This window comes from Numida meleagris, chromosome 4 (assembly GCF_002078875.1).
Source record: "Numida meleagris isolate 19003 breed g44 Domestic line chromosome 4, NumMel1.0, whole genome shotgun sequence".
In the NCBI taxonomy this organism is placed as follows: Eukaryota; Metazoa; Chordata; class Aves; order Galliformes; family Numididae; genus Numida; species Numida meleagris.
Genome location: NC_034412.1, coordinates 1,497,242 through 1,517,651, shown reverse-complemented (window position 1 = coordinate 1,517,651; position 20,410 = coordinate 1,497,242). Strand labels below are relative to the sequence as shown.

Here is a 20,410-nt window from a genome sequence, read left to right as displayed (position 1 = left end):
ATGCCTGTACGTGCCAAACACAGCTGAACCCAGTGACGGCCTAAAATATAAAAAAAAATTGGGAAATAACAAGCGTTCTGATGGTGCTGCAGGATTTTTGTGTTTCAATACGCTGCTGCTTCAGTCCGTGACAAAACGTGGAACTCTGATGAGCAAACACAACGTTACGTTGGCAGCAGCTGGTACCAAAACTCCTGCACAATTCGTGTTGTTTCACCTTTTTGTCTTTTTACATCTTCCATTTGGTGCTGCTCAGTGAGCACACCGGGCTTATCCCAGCACCCGCACCTCGAGGGGACGAAGCAGAGTGCCGCTAACACCCAGCTCCCCAATGCACCGGGACCATAAACCACGACACAAACCCACAGGGTTGGTAGGGCAATGAAATTCACAACGTTTGCCAGACGTTGCAGGACATGAGCCTCAGTACCTGTGAGAGAAGGCGCTGTCTGTCTGTCTGTCCATCCAGCCAGCTCCATGGCAGCACCTCAACTTGACGAGGGTGCAAAAGCCAGCAGCCCAGGCCAGGATCCAGCCCGCACCGACTCGAAATCTGTTTTCTTCCTCTATCCTCGCATGTATAATAAATAACAGAGCTCTAATATTTTAACACTTTAAAAAGCAGGAGCAATGATTCATACCTATTCCATAATTAAAATTTTATGGCAAATAGATACAGCCATCACTCATCCAGTCCGGTACGTCCAAAAAAAGTGAGAGTTCAATTTATAAACCTATGCAGTATTGTATGAGCTTTCGAGGGAGTTATTGAGCTGGGGAAAGCTGTGTTTTTAGGTTTTTGTTTTTTTTTTTTAAATCAAATGCAGTGTAGCTTATGAATTTGTTCGCAGCATCACAGCAGCTCCATATAGTGACTGATGTTTAAATTAGAAAAGGAAAAGAAATATTATCCAATATTATCCTCTTATTCCAGTGCTATGCTACTGGTGTTAGGCGGTATCCTCAGCACTTCCCAGTGCCAAGAATAAAGATTTTCTGAAATTACAAAGTGCCAGAAAAAAAATGATGCACGGCCGCACCAGGCGATAGAGAGAAAATGAAAGCCTGCAAATCAGCGCTCCCAACATATGCATATTCAGGAATATTTAACATAAGGGCATGATACTCTGGATCCAATTTCAATAAATTTTCTTACAGTGTCATGATGAAATCCTCCAGCTGACAATGAAAACATGGAAGGTGGTGGTCTTGCACGCGTATACACGAACACTCACGTACTTCCCAAATGAGGCCTGAGAAGACACCTTGGTCTTTGTGAGCTGCAGGATCCACCACTGAACAGTGCTGAACTCCAGTCTGCACCAATATGTGAATCAGAGTAATCCTACATCAGAGTTAGGCAGCCCAGGCTGGTTAGAAATGAAGGTAAACGTGCTCTCGTACAGACAATTTGCAAACACTTTCCTCAGACTCTAAGGGAGCTGAAAAAACTGCTCTTTCAGTACAATCTTTGGGGTTTCTCTCCTGACTTCATTTAATATGACATTATTTAGAAGTATTTTAAATAGCTGACTGTGTTCTGGGACAAGTTCTGAAAAGGACCTTCTTGTTAACCTCATAAATATCCCGCATCACCTGGGATTGCCTTCTGCTGGAACACAGCCGGCCGTGGAGCCAGCACTCCTCCACACACTGCGATGCAGTCCATGCTCTGTGCCCTTCCAGGAAACACCTACTTGTAAGACAGAAGCTGACATCACGCTGCAAGGTTCTGCACATACCCCGCTACTTACACTAGGCAATAGCCATTTGCTATGAATATTTAGGGATTCCGGAAACTCTTAGTAGCTAGCTGTCAACATTTGAGTTTATTATGCTTATCTAAGACAAAAAAAACCCACAACCTTGTGACTTGCAAGGAAATGCTGGAGTAAGTTTTCCAGTAAAAATTCCTACTTGGAAAAAATCCTTCTGTGTTTTCACCAAAAAATAAAATAAAAAGCTCAACGTTAGACTCGCTGCTTCAACAAACTATTATTACATGCTTCACCAGTCCATTAAAGAAAGTAATTTAATCAGTTTGTATTTTCTCAGGAAAATCTCATTCAGAGAAATTTTATTGCCAGCTATCTAAATAGTAAATACTTATTATCCTCTCAAAATGAGTTTTTGCTTGCCAAGGGCAAACCCATCGCTGTTATTGTAGTGCTCTGTCAGAGAAACAAGAAGTTAAAAAGGTTATAAAGATACCATTAACGTCATGGGACTGTCTTGTCAGGACTCAGAAGTGCTTAGTAATTGAGGGCTTTATTCAAAGTGTATTAGCACCCATACAAACGGCACAGCTAATACGACGCTTTAGGCTTTATTTTGTTGCAGCCCTGCATAATCACCTACAAACAGCTGAATACTGTAAATTTATCTGCTGGAGAGCACGGCTCATTTTATCATCTGTCGGTAGGCTGAGCCTTGGAACAGAACGCCCACAATGTGAGGGCGGCCTGGATGGAGACTGGTGCATGGCATGGGCTGCAGTCAGAATACGAGTCCCGCCACTAACTGCGCTGGAAATAAGCCCATTTGGGAAGCTTAATATGCTTTAAAAAATACAGGCACGCTGCAGCAGAAACTTGGAAATGCTACTATGGGAGTGAAACTCACTTGGACATGGGCAGCTCACATCTCTGCAGAACTCCTTTCTCACCTTTCAATACGGATTCCTGTCAGCACCGGAACCAGGCCGCCCAACTACCCGGTTCTGCCTCCTCGGTGCTTGCTGTCACCCTGCTTGGGATTGTGGTGGAGAACGATGGTAACTGTACCTCACACACACACACACGACAAAGATGCTGAACAGCGGCAGATGTCAAAGTGCCCCCTCCGTGCTTCCGCTGGCCCTAGACACTGCGGCCCCACTGCGGCCTGTCCTGGGCCTGATCCCTGCCAGCTGCAGGAGTGCAGGGCGGGCGGCCTGGCTCCTTGGGACGGCCTGCTACAGACACACAGAGGTGCACGCAGGGATCACTCAGGGCCACCTCCACTGAAGCAGCACGTTGCCCAGGCTGAAATCCTCGCTGCTAGAAAAAGCAGGAAAGCCAGCACCTCCCATCCCCTGCCACGCTCTAACAGGCGAAGCAGCATCCAAGGCTGCGAGCACGCTGCCAGAGCACCCCTTCGTGGGCCAGCTCCACCACCTGCCTCAGAACTGCCATTTCAGACACCACCAAGTACTAAGGGTACTGCCAAAGCAGCACAGGCAATTCTCAAGTTCACATCTACATTTACAACTGAAGGAAAAAAAAAACCTAACCACGTGTTCCCACACTGAACCTCTTTCCTACTTCACTGCTGAAGTCTAAGCAGTTAGATGTTTCATGAATTCCAAATATCATTCAGAACAATCTTGATTCTTTCATGATAGACTATTCAAGACTAGCGATTTTCTTTGCCAGCCATATAACATTTAAAGAAAGACAAGTGATATTCACATTTCCCTCAGTAACAGAGGCCTCTACGATATAAGCTGAGCAGATTTCATACAACCAGTTTTGGAACTTTCATGACAGACTCTGACAGCTAAAGGCAGGACGCTGCAATGGGCAGGCAGGAAAAGAAAGGAGATGGAAAATGGAAGTACTGCAGGTTTGCCTACACAGAGAGTCAGCAATGATTGCGGCTAAATTTATGCATCATGGAAAATAATTGGAACAACACCCACACGTAATAACTGCACTTCCATAATACAGTTCAAGATGAACAGCTTAATATATTGTAGGATGATGACAGCACGACATCCCTTTAGGATTATCTGACTGTTGGAACCTGGTGATTGCAACTTCATTGCTCTGTCTTGTTTGGGCTAAAATGTTACACGCATAAGCGTGCTCCAATTGATTTTTCTGCATTTGGTTTGTTGTTCTGCTCTGAGGAGGGAGGTAAATTACTTATGCGTAGCTATTTCTGAAGATAGGAGCAAGGAAAGACATTTTGTCTGTACAAAACAGGTGGAAGATTTCTCTTTAGTGACCGCTAAAAGCACCTGGGACGCAATAAGCAGCTTCTGCATCAAGAACTCCCTTCTTGTTTTGTCCCAGTGCAATCACTCTTAAGTTCCCTCGAGCTGCTGAAATATGAAGAAGAGATTACTGGAGACATGCAAACAACTGTGGCTGAACTCCCCCAGGTTTCCCCCTGAAGAAGCAGAAGCCTGGAGCTGGGCTTGGGAGGGAACCAGCGAGCGAGGACAGGAGCTGCCTCCACCATGAAATTCTACCACGGGCTCCCAGAAGCAAGCAGTCGGATTGCTCTAACACACACGCTGTTACGAATACCACTTACAGCACTGATTTTCATTTAAATAGACTATTCAACGTAGGTCCAGCTACTACCAGTTCTCAGCGCAAGCTGTTCTTATTAAAAACCCCAGTAATACAGGCAAGCAGAGGTATTACTGCCTGCCTGCTCCATCCCCGTGTTGCACAAACACCCACAACAAACTCGGTCCACCACTTACTTGCGCTGACCCAACCTGGCACCCTCAGCCCAACCCCAAGCATCGCCCTGCACCCAGCAGCACAGCTCAGGCACAACAGGGCACAGTTCTAATACCTGTTCTCTTACCAGGTGAACACAAACAACTCCTATTTCGTGAAGAACCGAGCCTTCCCTCAGGTTTTCTTGCCTAGAGTTGATAGCAATGGAGTCACGATTTCATCGTGCTCAAAGAGGCTAACCATCAGGAAATCATTAACATTTCTCAGCGCTCTCCAAGGGCTTCAGATCAGCAGCTTAAAATGCTCAAAACCTTTAAGACAATACCTTGATTAAATCATTTCAGTGGGTATTTCAACAACACATAAAGGGATACACGATGGCTTAAACAAAGAAGTCTGCCCAGAAATCTTAAATAATAAATTACACTGTAGCCATGTAGAACAGAAATAGAAGAGAACTAATGGGAAGATCTGACATACATGCATATATTTGATCAAGTCAGCTGTGTTTCAAAATATTTTTTTTTCTTGCAAGGGTAATCAATACAAGTGATATAGCAAAGGGCACAAGTTTTCCTTCTTGCCATTTAACAAAGACACCACTTTGCCCTTTCCCATGCATCACAGTGCAACTCTTCATTAAGCTTGTGGCAACACAGCTGAAATAATTGTCTACAAGTTTAATTCAGTATGAACTTTTCTTGCTTTTGCATATCGATTCGTATTTGGAAGAGTGTTAAATGAAAGCTTAGCTTTTCTTTTTACAGAAGGCTACAGAAATGTGTGTGCGTGTATGCACATGTGCAGATGGACGGCTCAGGTAAAGAATAAACACCACCTTCACCATCCTTCTCATTAGGTTGTTGTTATTATTTATTTGCTGTCTTTATTTTCAGGTTTTAACTGTTCTTAGGAAGCATCCAGGGCAATGCTTTAGTTCACTTCCCACTTGCTCTCTCCTTTTCACATTCTCTGGTTTAGGATCAAAAGAAGACTGCTGGTGCCTGTTCAGGTCTCTCTAAGCAGCTTAATGCCAGGCAAGCAATTAGGAGTTTTAAATGCTACAGGCAAACATAGCTCTGGGCAGTTAGTGTAAGTTTATTCATCATATATTTGGATGATTTTCTTTTGGCTAAACTCTCTAAATGCACTCTCCAATAGTTATTATGCAAAGCTCTCAGAGAAGACTAGGCTTGTACCTAGGAGGCACTGTTTTGGTTTTTTTCTGGGGGAAAATACTTATTTGCCTTTAGATAAAATTATTCATACATATCATCTACTTCCTGAAATAGCTGAGAGATTGGTATTTGAAACAAAGCCATCTTTTTATTATACAAGCTTATCTTAAGACCTACTTTTTTAGCAACATTCTTGTTCTCAATATTATAAAAAGCCTTTCAAAACAAGTAACCAAACATCCACAATACATTACTTTTTTTAAAATAGATACATGAATATTTCATAAACCAAAACTATGAACAAAAGGAAACCAGTAACGCCTGTTTTTTACAGGAATTCTTACTGGTAGTCTCAGGCGTGAGAATATCGGTCACACAGAAGAGCCTATTAAATGATGGGCGGTCATCCTCAGAAAGCCTAACACCACAGCACCACTAGGGAAAAACCATCTCTGAAAAACATCCTGTACTGCACTTAAGAGATTTATTCAGTCAACACCTAATAATAATCTCTAAATCTAATGGGACACAAACGCATTTCATCACTGATGAAAATCTTCAGCGATTGCTAAAATGAAAAATCAAGAAATTATTACAATCTAGTAGTTCGGCCTGCAGCACGCATTAATCAGAAATCATAATAAATCCACATGCTTCTTCAGACAGCACATTAGTCAAACAGTTTTGTATGATAACGACATTGACTAATGGGCTCGGAGTTAGAAGGGTCAATCATAAACTCATCAAATGCTTCATTTAATTTCTTAATTTGGACAAACACAATTTGTTTATGGGAAAGATATCAGGTGTTCTTGAATGAATAATGGCTATGAAACCAAACTCCATTAATCAGCTCTTGATTACAAATGACTCAGAGATTGTTTGTTCTAATTTCATTCATTTGGGTCAACAAAGAAAACATGAGCAAACGAAAGCACTTGGAAAAAATGGCACACTTATTACTCTCTATTTAATAAAGCCATGATAAATATTCTTTCAATAACTAAAACAAGGATTTTATTACCCGCATTAAATACCGTTCTTGGTTCAAGTGAAAGAATTAATATAGATGAGTTAGAGGAAGATCACGGAGGCATGAAAGAAGACCTTCAGGTGCTGGACAAGGGTGCTTCTGAACTGAGAGCAACATGTCTGTATTTCAGATTTTTCTGAAAGAATGAGCATGGAAAGCAAAAGAAACAGCAGGTTCTGATTTCCCCTTCCTGCAAAATACTTAAAGACAATGAACACCTTCAACAAACTGGCAAATGAGCACAGAGAGCCGAGCTGACACCCAACTACCTGCGACTACCAGGATTCACTAATTCCTGTCCTATTTTCCAGGCTTTAAGATTTCTAGACCCCACTTGTATTTCTGCAAGCCATCATGATTCAAGGATGATTTTGCATTTTGTAATTAGGCCTTAAGCATCTCCTCACGATTCACACCGATCAGCAAAGGGCAGCGCTCTGGGCAGACCAAGCTCTGTAGAACCTCTCTTTGGGCACAGCCAAATGCTCTCCAGTTTTGTCTGCAAAACATCTGAACTGAAGGGTGGGAAACAGCTAAGAATTTACAGGGGACGTGTTCTGGCATAACATACCCTAGGGCACACGTCCTGGCCAACTGACCACAGAGCGCCGACATGGAGACGACAGTGCAACAGAGAGTGCACAATGAGAATTGAACATTGTGCTGTCAATATTAAGACATAACATCTCCCAAAAGGCATTTTTAAACAGCAAATCACTGCACAACCACATATGGTTTCTGCAGCCAAAGCAGTGCGTAATTAAATTACCGGGCAAAGTTGCTAAATATGAATTGATATAAAACTTAAGCTAACTGAAAAATTGTCTTTGACTTAAGATCAGTAGGAGGACCGCAAGATTCATCTGCACGTAATTAGCACACATATTTGCATCAAAATCATGTATACCATATGCTACAATGTTGTTACTGAAAACCTATTAGTTATAACGTGGGCCCGGCATACTTCTGTTCCTTGGTAGCACAAGAAACAGCTCTCAGATAAAAAAAATTAACCAAGAAATAGAAATTCTAACAGCTTTAGGTTTGTTTCTCAAAGCATTAAATGTTCACTAGCTAATAAAGTTACTGTAAATTAACTTCTAGGCTCTGTCTCCCATTTTGACGTCCATACTGACATACAAAACAGCAGTGATACTCCACTTAGTCTTTTTTTTTTTTAGGGTACCATTTAGCAACTACTCCCAGGCTTCTTACACTAAAAAAAAACCACACATTGAAAACTATTCTACAGAAATAGCTCAAAACAAAGCATTCTTTTTTTTAAATCTTATACGAGCCTAAAATACGTTTATTTTAGACACCAACACAACAACATCACAACTTGCAGAAGTGAATTAGTTTCTTTCAGATATATTTTATTCTCTACTCCTATTCGTTTAATTAAAACACCATATTTTTTCAGCAATCATGAAAAAGAAGTTGAAGAAATTATTGATTAAATAACTGTTTGCTCACCAATGACACAAAACAGCTGCACATCAAAACCACATACTCCATAAGGACAAGACCATTCATATGATTTAAAAATAATTACTTGGATTAATGACTCTTAATTATATATCTATAGCTTTGCATGCAGAAAGTATTTATTATTTTTTTTAGTACCCTACTGAGATTATGTAGCTTGGCCAACAAATTAGGAGCAAGTAAAGTATGCATAAATGTATTTAATGTCCAGCTGCATAAGCACTCGTGCCTGGCTGTAAAGCTCGCTGCTGTACACTGACCAGGTGAGTTCAAGCACTGTGTGCATCTTGATGGAATTACCTCCGATTCCCACAGAACACACAATAGAATAAAATAGTGATAGCTAATTTTTCCAACATGTTTTCCTGTTAGTGGTGTTTTTTCTTGTTTTTATTGTTATTGTTTACTAAATTAATTCGTAATTATTAAATGCAGTACTGGCTTGATTCCAAATGCAGAGACTGTCTGTGTTAACATACACAAACCCAACTCTTCACAGATCAGGCTCTCACAAGGGAACCTGAAATGTTCCAATAAAGAGCCTAAAATAATAAACTGAAAAAAATAAATAATATCTATTGGTAGGGATGAGTGCTACAGGTCTAGATTTGTGCGCCCTACACACCAGCATTAATCACTACGACTGATTAACAGCATCATGTCATAAACAGCGGCAAAGCAGAGCAATGACCTAAAACACAGCAACCTGCCACCAATAGCCAGGGACAATGGAATTCACCCAAGAAACCCTATGGGAAGGATGAGCCAGGGAGCAGCCAAGGGAGCCAAGGCCAGCTCTGGGTGCTCGGCCCCCCAGCAGTGCCACTGGTGTTCCACAGAGATAACAGAGGTCGTTAGGAGATGGAGGACTGGGAAACTCACAGGTAATTGCCCCGGGAGCTCTACAACTGTCCAAGAGCTGGCAACACAATGGGAAGCTCAGCTGAGAAACAGGGCAACTTCAAAAGCCCACACAGGCCTGCCAGCTTGGTCAGATGGATATTTCTCAGGCTTTTCTTCTTCCCCAGTCCTGAGGGCTCTGCACATTACCAAGCACAATGGGAAGAACCATGACCAAGCCAGGAATGCTCCTGATAAGGATTCAAAGCTTGTCCACCATCATGAATACAGGATTACTTCCTTCCTTTTTCTTTAGAAATTCTACTGCAATCAGATTTTGAAGAAGAACATCTCAGTTGGGAACTCCTACATCACTCATAGTTTGTTCCCAAGAACTCCTTTGCTGATGTCAACCTGCCATGGTTTTATGGCTTTTGTGATCCACATCCTAGCATCATGCAGTGTACTTGGCCTTGTTCTGTGACAATCAAATGAGCTTGGAGATTCAGAAATCTGCTGACCAAGCACGAATCAGCAGCTGGCCTAGGAACGGGGTTCACTAACTAATCACGTGCTTTCCTCAGTTACCTCGTTTTCAAGCATTCCAACCAAACCTCAGCCATGAAGTGAAGAGTGGACATGGAGAGGGCATTAAAACAATGAAGGCATTAAGGAAGAAAAGACATCAATGACCCTTTGTGGGGCTATAATTAATTAATGCTGGTAGCTGAAAGCACAGCAGCAACAGGAATAGCTTCCCCTTGGATTTGTACCTGAGCACACTTTTTTTTTTAAAAAAAAGGTCTATAGCAGCTTAAATCAACAGTTGTGATGAACATAAATGTAGTTCAATCGGACATTTTGGTCACAGGATTGAGATTCTCATACAAATAGAAGTAAAACTCAGTGCTGATAGACACAGCTTAAAATAACTGATTGATATTGATAGAAATAAGGAGCTGATATGAAGTTGGACTGAGCATATTCACATACTAACTATATTAATTAACCTATTTTTCAATTTTCAGCAACTTTTAAGATCATTAAAATTTAGATTGCTGGATAAAAGATTATTTTATAAGTTATTTTTTAGGTTTCTGTGATATAGGCAAAATATTTTATGTCCTATTTCATCCTTTGCTTATATAAACCAACACACATGATCCATCCTTCTAAAGCTGTTTGGATAAGTACAAATTCAAAATTCAAAAACTAAAAAATAAAATTGAAAAACCAACACGATAAATCCATAAATATTTTGCAAGTTTGGCATTCAAAGCAAAGTACCAATAAAATGAAAGTTTTCATACTTGTTGCCACCTGCCTGCCTTACTACTTTGCATAGCCAGCAAAGAGCAAAATAGAGGCCATCCTATTTAACTAAACAGTTCTTATTAAAGTAAAAGAAAAGCAAGAATCTATAAAGTAGCAAGTGATCCTATTAGTTCCACCAGACTAAAATCATACAGTCTACGTATGTGGTCCTTCCAGCCACATCTGTTATGAGCCATTATGATACCAGAGAGTAGGGAATATTGGACTATATGTTTATCAGGCACTGGGAGCGCAAATGAGGATTTTTCTCTCTAATAAAATGTATTATAAATGGGGAGATAAAGAAATGTATAAGTAATATAAAATACTTGCGTTCTTACACCGGCTAAAGACAAAGTACTTCTACTCCATTATTTTCTCTGTAAGGAATATGTAAAATGTAATAAAGATGCATGGTACAAAATTAAAGGGAGCAATCTGATAGTATAATTTGAAGATAATGAGTGAAATATCTGATATCCAGAATTGCTGCCAAACAGATCTGATAAATGGCAAACGCTTATTTCTATTCATTAATTTTTACCGCGTGTTGCTAATGTCATATTAGCGCCTCAGCTCTCAAGTTCCCTTTAAATAAACTCCATCAAGAATTCTTTGCACAAAAATGCCCTATTCTTGAATGCTCTTTCAGCCATAGATTGAAATGCAGATTCCAAAAACAGATCAGTCACTTATTTCAACTCTAGACCTTTGAAAATCCAGATCAATTGCCTTTTGTAATCGCCTTTATAAGGAGAATAAGAAACGTCTACTTGGAAAATGTTTCAGGCTACTTCGGTAAAAGCAGCAAGACGGATCGTTCGCAAGGTCCGCACGCTATTTCATATCAACGCGTTTGCATTTTGGGATATTCATCCATATTTTAGTCTTGACGAGAAAACACTGACGCCATGCAACAATTAACAGCACAAATGAACTGCCTTTAAGGTCTAGACGTTTCCTATGAGGCTTCTCAGTTTTGGTAAAGCAGGATTCAGCGCATGGGAAACTTTTCTCTTAAAATTTGCGATATGCACAAGTGAATGCTTAATAGCAAAGCAAGCTCAAATCTCCTGTGCTTCTCTGCTTCTTGGTAATGAAGGCTGGGAAAGGAATCACAGACACCCAAGTGGTTTGGCAACTGTAAGTGACAGAAGCTCTGCTAAATCCTCTGTTTACACTGGGGATTAGTGGGAGATTGTGCGGCGCAAAGCGAGCTGGCCATGGTCAAGGGAACCTGCTCCCTGTCAGCCCGGGGGCACCCGCACAAAGCCCGGTCCTGGTAGGAAGTGACCCATAAACGTATTCCCGCGAAGGATTTGCACAAAGCCAGGCTGCCTCATAGAAACTCCATATGACCATTAACTGGCCTGCAAGGCCTGCCAGGAGGCCTAATTACAGGCCTACAGAGCCCAATAACAAAAGCTGAAGAGCTTTAGCCTAGGGATGATCTGCTTTATACTGACTTGAGAGAGTCCATATAGAGCGACAAAAAGAAAGAGGTTTAGCTTTAAAATTCTCCCAAGAGACAAAGCATTGTAGCTAAGTCTGGAAGGCCCACATGCAACATACTTCAGATAGGCTTAAACATCCCACCCTCCCAAAATTAACATTCAACTACTGCCTGCTTAACATCTGCTCGAACGTGGCAAGTTGCTGCGATACTGTCAGAGTGCGCTAAAAAGGCCTCCGTGTGTCTAAATATTAAGGAGGATAACGGAATAAAGCCATGCAAATACAAACGTGCAGCTGAGGCCCACGACAGCTTCTATAAATCAACATCCAGTTACCCTAAAAATCAGAGGGGAGTGCTTCAGGGTCTTCAAATGTTGCGCTCCTTAATGAGAACACAGATACCGAAATTAATCTGCGCTAACAAAGAAAAGCACTATTTAACAAAGCGTGCAAGCAAGGTCACCACCACAAACGAGGGGCAGAGGAAAAGCTTCTCGGCACCAGCAGATCACCCGGCTGTGCCCAGGACCACCTTCCCCTCCGGCCCTCACCAGGTGAATGCACCGCAATTTCCCAGCCTACCTGGAGAGACCAGAAGCCGTAGTTCTTACCTTCCAAAGAGCCCAGCAAGAATCACAACGTCCACTGAAAAGAGGCTGGTTTGCTATTTGCTTTCTTTTGGCTTTCACACAAATTGGTCGATATATCCCAAACAAATAGCAAAGGCTCTAAAAGCAGCTTTTCCCAAGGTACCCAACACCTGCAATGCCCAGCAGGGCCATGTCAGAGCAGGAGGCTGTTGGACATCCACCTTGCCCAAAATCGAGCATCTCTGGTGATGGAATGAGCAGTGAAGAGTGAAGGGAACACAAAAACATAGCATTAATTTCTTGAAGCTGTGGCCATTGCATGAGAACAGGGCTTGGAAAAGTTGACGTGCCAAGCAGTTCAAAACCTACATTCTGTAAATCCCTGACTTGCTTAAAGCCACAGGAATAAAGCCACATAATTTGCTTGTCAATCGCTAAAAAAAATATACACCAACATCTTCAGACTGAGAAGACAACCCTAACATGCAAATACGTCACGGAAACATGACAAGAAACAAAGCAAATCACGGACCATCTAAAGTTCTGTACCCAGCTTTCTTTTGGAATCACACCAAGCACCTCCTGTCTGTCTGGCAGGAACACAGGGTGAGCTTAACACGCACTGTGTAACCAGCCTATGGACCAAACCCTTCTGTGCCGGGAGGGGAGCTGGGAGCTCCTGCTTTCTTTCAGATCTGAAAGAAACATCCTGGGACGTTCTGAACTCCGGTGAAACAAAAGCTGATGGCACACAAAAATGTATTTGTTCCTATGCCCAAGTTGAAGAAAACACACCAGAACAGTTTTCCCTGATTTTTATATGTGCGCTAGGCATCGAGAGAAGAACTTCAAGTTTGTTTGCTCCTACAACAAACATTGGTATTTTATAGGCAAACAAGCTTCTATTAATGCACATTAATATTTAATACACTTTGTAACCTTACATAACCTCTGCAGGGTTATGTATATTTGCATTACTTATATCTATATACTATTTGTGTTATATTCATCCAAAGGTATTTCCAACATACTGAGAACCAAAAATCTGCTAAGTAGACCTAGAAGAAAATTTACTTGGCTAATTCCTTCAAAGTAGAGAACGATATGGAAGCCTTCAGAAGGAAATGGGCAAATATATTTCTGTACAAATGATAAAAGGAAACGTTAGATTCCTGTGGGAGATGGCATGGAAAGGAAGAAAAGAGATGCCAGTCTAACAGGAAGCCATCAGTAGAGATGAACAGGGAAGGGACCTTCCCAAAGTCCTCTCTCACACTTGCTGGGAATTTTGAGCCACTGCAGACGCAAAACTTTTGTCTGTTCATACCACAGTGTGTACTGATAGTCACTGAAACGTAGGCAGTATGTTCTGAATACAGCACAGCTTTTTCCCCCACTTAGTAGAAATAGAGCAATTCCTACCACATGGCAGCCAGATATTCACAAGTGAACACCCAGCTCTGGGATGTACACTGCCTTGAACACCTCATACACAAAGAGCAGCTTTGTTCATCATTGCTAACATCCAGATTAAAATTAACATTATTTTCAGCTAAACGCTCATGCTACAACAGCAACAATTAACCTCTTGATTTTGAACTCCTTGGAAAGCCAACCAAATACGTGTAGCTGCTCAGTAATGCTCTAGTGTACACTAACTGGTATTTTCTGAAAGGTGAAGAGGGCTCATTTTGCAATGAATAGATACAGAGCATTGAAACAACAGCATTAACAATTCCAGCGCTCCTCTGAATCCAATTTAAGAAAAATTCGATTTAATTGACTGAACATGGGACTGGGAGAAGGGATGGGGGATGACCTCAGATGCATAGGATTCCCAACACCTAAACAAAGACGGGAAATACTTTTTTCCCCGTATTTTGTATGATAAGACAAATGGATTAACTCACCCGAGTTACTTATTAACAGTTGGCAGCTTCAATCTAACTTTCTGACTTCAACTGTGAATATTTAAACTAAAAAAATGTCATCGGCCTTTCATCCCTCTCTGGAAATTTCTGGGACCCAAGTCACAGTGACACACAACTCACAGGTATCTTCTGTACGCTTCCCAGGTGTTGAATTCAACAATGAGGTGTGACAGATGTGAGCAGTATAAACAAATTGTGCTTTTTTAGGTCAGTGCTGTCACCTCCACTTTATCATTTCACACTTCAAAGATGTATTAAAACTTACGGAGAACAACGAATGCATTTGAAGCTATACAATATAAAAGGGTAAAAGCGTTTCTGGAGGAAAATCCACGAACGTGATGAGATAGGTAATCCTTAAAACAGAAGGGTTCGGTAAGGGGAAAACACAAAGACTGGTAGTGGAAATTGTTACTTTTAAGTTAAGAATGTATACACAAGAGATGAAGGCTGAATTACAGACAAATATGTATTTATTACAATGTGTTGAACTTCTTCCTCTTTAAGTGAAAAACTGACATTTTTAACGGGAAAAAATGAAATGGGAAACAATGACACAGAAATTACGATTACAAACTTCAGCATAGACTAACATTTTAGAGAGTTAAATATTTCTGCTACCACTTCAAATAAATTAAAATAAGCATTTACCTGCACTAATTCAGCTCAGTGCCACAAAATAAAGAAAGCAAATCAAGTTTTTGAGAACCCAGAATAGTTTCAGCAGTAGCAGCAAGAGGCCATACCCATGAAGACAACAGAAAGTACTCACTTTATTTCTCTAGAGAAACTTAGTGAACGCCAGCGATGATGCACACCAGTTTCAGCTTAACCAGAAGCCCAAGTGAGAGACAGAGAAAGGCACTCGACACGTGCCCAACAGAAAACAATACAACCGCTATATCGATAGGCTTCATTTTTCTGATATTATAAAAGAGAAATACAGAGTTGAAGAAGGCAGTGTTAGTTGTAAAAGCAAGACTTACCTGCTGCCTCCAGAACCAGCTGCAATCTAGCCTTGGCCTGCTCGGCAGGAGTCTGCAAAGAGAGGGTTTATCAGCCTTCACAAATGCTTGCATGTTCGACACGCGTGGCCCCGCCAGCTCCTCGCTGGGTGCCCCAGCACACCCACCATCCCAAGAGGCTCCAAGGGGAAGGCAGCCTCAGCAAGAAGCTCAGGTTTGAACAGAAAGTCCGAACTTGACAGAAAGCACACGTTTAGCTAAGCAGCAGCACAGCATCCTGCCCAGTGGCCCAGCTCCAGCTCCCTGCCAGGCCTGCACCGTGGTGACCCCGTTACACATGGCTACCCAAAGGAGCTCCCAATTGGCTCTTAACGTGATTAATATGGCAAGTTTTTCACACTTGCTCTGTTATCTGTTTTGATGTCTTCCTTTCCTCAAGGTATTTCTCTGCGTCTTGGGCTGCAGAGCACGCTGTTGGCTGTGTACCCACTATGCTAATTACTCCAAGTGATGTTTCACTGTGTCCAATGCGCTTGCCATCCCTCTCATTTTGAAGCCACTCAAACGTTTTCACAGTTAAATCTATACACAAACCACATTTGTCACGCAGTTCAGAAGTTGATTATTTGTGTAAGCATCTCAGAAGTTTGGGAGGTTTCTGCTCAGCGCTAAAAACAAAACACACGGGAACTTTTGGTGTCATTGTTCAGCTCCTGGAGGCAGGCATCGCTACCCCAACACTTCTTCTGCTGAGCAGTAACACTGCACCTTCCACTTTCACCTCACTCACCACATAAATGCTCATCACAGCCATGTCCCAGCTGGACATGCTATGCCAGCTTTTCCCTGTTTCTCTTTCAACCAAAGATACCAACAAAGATTTTTTTCTGTAGGACTCAAGGGCATCTCAAATGCTCCTGCCTTAAGTCAGGTGAAGCGAGACAATGCCACTAATTTGTTCCCATTCACACGTAGCCATCCAGTTAGGCTGTCAGCAAAATACAAGGATGTCCTGTTTCGGCCTTGGAGCATCACTGCAGACTAGAGAAAATCACAGTACATCCTTGTTGACTTGTTTTTCTTTGCAATATGTCTACTGCATGACACCCCTAGAGCTTTCACAAAGCATTTGTTTGCTTTAAGTAAAACTGTCCTAAAATCAGCATCTCAGAACTTTAAGTTTCATGCTTTTGGTTTAAAAAATAAACAAACAAAACCAACCAACCAGCAAACCCCACCCCACAAGTTCTCAGCCAGCAGTAGCTACAGGGAGCAGGTGATGTGCTCCATGTGCAGCTTCAGGGCACACCTTTGGCGTAAGGTTTTGCTTTTAAAAAGGTTGAACAGCAGAGGAAATCCAGCTCTTCTACTTTAGCTAACAGGTGTGAAAACAGCTGCTTTGATGGAGGTGCTAGATTTTATTTCTTGAAGTCTTCTTGCAACTTGCGACACATGATTCAAACTTTGGACTGAAAAAATATTACAGTGAAAAATGCACTTGAGAAATGTTTCCAGTCGCACTGCACTCCTGCCTAATTCCTACTGAATTTTGCATGGATTGTCACTGATGTTTGTGTTAAAACTGGGCTTATTCAATGCCTGCCATCTCTCACTGATGGCATCAGGAAGGTGTAATTTAACTACAGGACTATAACATGTCTACAAAAGCCCAACAGACCCTCGTGTGACGGATCCATTTGCACATACTGTACACCAATGCTTTATCTTTGCACAGGATAAATACCAAGCTGGCAATGCCCAGGCCCTGCAGCCCTCCCAGCAAGGCAGCCCTCCACGCCTGCTGTCTGCAGCACACACCCAGCCCTCCTTAGCTGTCCTGGCTCCACGTGCTGCCGGAAATTGAAATTACGAGACAGACTCGCAGAGAGGAGGTAAGATATCAAATTTGTTTCACAGAAACATCCAAGTTCGTAATTTACAAGATTTTCCACTTGCCAATAAAACCACAGTTTCCTGCAGGCACACAACTGCCCTCTGTTCGGTGCACAGAAAACTGCAAAGATCCCCAAAACTTTGGGAGCTCGTTTGTTCCTTCCAGCTGACATGCCTCAATGTTACGTCTTCCCCTGCCCCCAAAGACAAGGTCGGTGTCCAGGTTTCTTCCTGCAGATGACTCAAGGCCTCGTGGCTAATCACCATCACAGCAGGGGCAATAAAGGATGATCCTGCATGTATTTTGAGAACAATATTGCTGCAAGCACATGCTGCAGTTTAGAATAGAATACCAATTGTAGTTGTGTCAAATACAGCTCTCTTCAGCAAGACGTCATTTCCCTAGCTTTAAGTTTCTGTCCACGCAATTGTACTCAGTAAAATTCCAGTTTAAAAACCAAAACCAACACAGTGCCCAAAGGACTCAGCAAATAAGAACCAAATAATAAGCCCATATATGATTGTGAAAGCTGAGCACAAATCCATCCTTCTGTTTCCCATGAGTGGTGCGTTTCAGCACCGGAGCGTGGCATGCAGGCTCTTATTCACTGCTGACAAGAATGCACAGCTATTGGCAGTGACCACACTGTGTTTTGTAGCTGAGAATTTTCTCTGTCAAACAGAGGTATTGTGCTCTCCATACCTGTTGTAGTTTCCATGGAAATAAATAGGAGGCATTACTTTCAGAGCAACCTATGCAATAAAGAAGCCTAACCCACGCCTATCTTTTAAACAGAGCTTGATCAAACTATGAAAAAGACTGTGTGACAGGTTTGTTTAGTACAGGAATGCCTGCATTCCTTTTGAGTCATCTCTCCTTCATTGGGATGTTTGGAAAGAGATAATAATAATGGCCAAAGAAAGAGAAGATGAAGAACTCATTTGTATTACAGAACACCACAAAGGAGCACACAATACAAAATAAAATGCCAAACTAAACAAAAAAACCACAGAGGAGACTGAGAGCTTCTTTCATACCAAACCAGAGCAAACGGAGGGGAGCTGAGGCTGGCAAATTCAAAACTGATAGAAAAACATTTCATCTTCAGGAAATAAAACCACAAAAACAGAAAACACAAGAATTTGTAATGTGAATTAGTAACAGAGAAATGTCAGAAACCTATCCAGCATTATTTGATTTTAACTCCTACGTTTTCAGACACACATCACCTGAAATGATTGAACGTTACGAGGATGTTTCTAATTCGGTGCTTCTTCTCTGATGCCATCAATCAGCAATGCATCCAGACACAGGCTGTGGCAGGAGCACTGCTCGGACCCACTGCAGGTCTACCTGCTCCCAAAACCTGAACGTTTGAGCAACCGTGGAAATGGATACACAGGGAAAATGCAAGCAGGAAGGGAGATGGTCCCGATGCTGTTTACCAAGCAGAAGGAGAGATGTTTTGCAGCTCGCTCCCAAGCCAGAGCCATCTTTCTGCTCAAGATAATGCAGAAACCAGGATTTGTTTTTATTGCTATCCAGCTGATGCGCTGGCTGTATAAAAACGCTCAGCAGCAAACAATGAAACACACAGTTTCTGTGAGATTGACACAGCACTTTTACACTCCTGCTATTATGTAGGACAGAACTGGAGAAAAAAATTCCAAGAATAAAAAATCTGGAGAGTTGTCAAACCGTTTGCAGCCTCCAAGAAGCACGGCCTTCTTACTGTAAAGGCCTGGTGCTCTGCTGTTTGGGTTTTTCATTTGTCTGTTTGTGCCTTAGGTAAGCAGCCTAACAGGAACAGAAAATACTGAAAGCTTGAATAACAGCTTATGTTCCATTTCCTAAGAGTATAAAAATTTCTTATGGACCTCTCATCAATACACATTAGTTACAGTCTAATGCAAGTTACTAAAACGTTCCATTACAGCCTTCAAATAGAATGAAGCATAACAAAAATCTTAATCTTTGATAATCGTGTAGGTCTGACAACATCTAAATATGATGCATGTGAATTAAAAGTGGGGAAAAAAAAAACACGTAAAGCATGGAATGATAGCAATATCTGTTCATCAAACGCAGATGTTTGTGGCACTTCCACAAAGGAAAAAAAAAAGCAAAAAGGCATAAGGCATAAGCAACACGTTAACTATGAAAGAGCAATCATTATCCAGAAAGAGAAAGGGAAGAGAAGCCAGAAAGCCATTTTACCCTTTAATGTATGTAAAGGGCTCAAGAAGAAAGCGACTAACGATGAAGTAAAACACAGAGCTTAACTAGCAAGGAATGCCTGCACGTGGGTGATGGACCGGTGGGACCTGCGGGTGGAGGACAGCTCTCCTGGACAAAGCTGGGGTGGCCACCCGCACCCTGACTCTCAGCAAGGCATGAGACTCTTTCCAAGCTGTACAGATAACCCTGCTACTCCAGGGCTGCTGACTTACCCACATCAGGACAGCAAGATAACGGGATGGAATGATATAGCCCAATTGTTGAATTCGGAGCCTTTCGGAAAGGCAGAACTGTTGGCACAGCTATGAAGTCACAGCTCGAAAGCTGCTGAGCAACTTAATGGAATATGAGAATTTTCTGTTGAAGAATGTTTTGGCTACGTGCTTTTTGTCCAATGGAATTGTCATTAAAAATCAAGATCAAAGGAGAAAACACATTATATTGTCCCTACCCACAATAGATGCTTTGACACGCGCCGTATCTCAAGAGCGTAGGATTCAGAAAATCCTTTTCCATCCATCACCCAGGACAGAAATGGTCATTAAAGCATTTGGGTTTGTTAACTTTCATCACAGCTTCCCCGTATGCGCTCCCCTTAACCGGGCTTCCCTTTCAAGAGACACCCAGGAACCTTCGGAGCACTGCCAGCACGAGGTGCTCCGGAACCATTGCTTCTTACCTCCGAATATTAGCAAAGCAAAATCTCAGGCACCAGTAACAATGGCTGACTGGAACCGAATGAAAGGCACGAGGCAACGTCTGTGGCAAATAGCCACACGCAGCTCAAGCACATGTCAGTGATTTTCATTCCGTATTCAAATCATTTTGCATACTGCCGTAGCGAGCGCTCCCTTAAAGGACCGTAAAACAGCATGTATCAATTTCAGTGAAGATTATTGACAAAAAGCAAAGAAAGTGGCCTCGTCCTGGAAGCAGATACAGCACACGGGCTAACTACCCACAGTGAGCACACAGAGGAAATCCGACTCAAGAACTGGCATATTGAGGTCTCTTAAAAACAGAAGACAGT

The 20,410-nt window shown here is 42.0% G+C and overlaps 1 protein-coding gene across 4 annotated transcripts in view; it reads right to left on the bottom strand.

The window, feature by feature from the left end:
* The window catches only part of RSRC1 (arginine and serine rich coiled-coil 1), a 112,859-nt gene that overhangs the window by 28,022 nt on the left and 64,427 nt on the right, over positions 1-20,410 (bottom strand). For all 4 annotated transcript variants that reach the window (XM_021393572.1, XM_021393569.1, XM_021393571.1 and 1 more), the window contains one exon: positions 15,270-15,321. In XM_021393572.1, the coding sequence (XP_021249247.1) occupies positions 15,270-15,321 (52 nt within the window). The remainder of the gene's footprint in view (positions 1-15,269; positions 15,322-20,410) is intronic.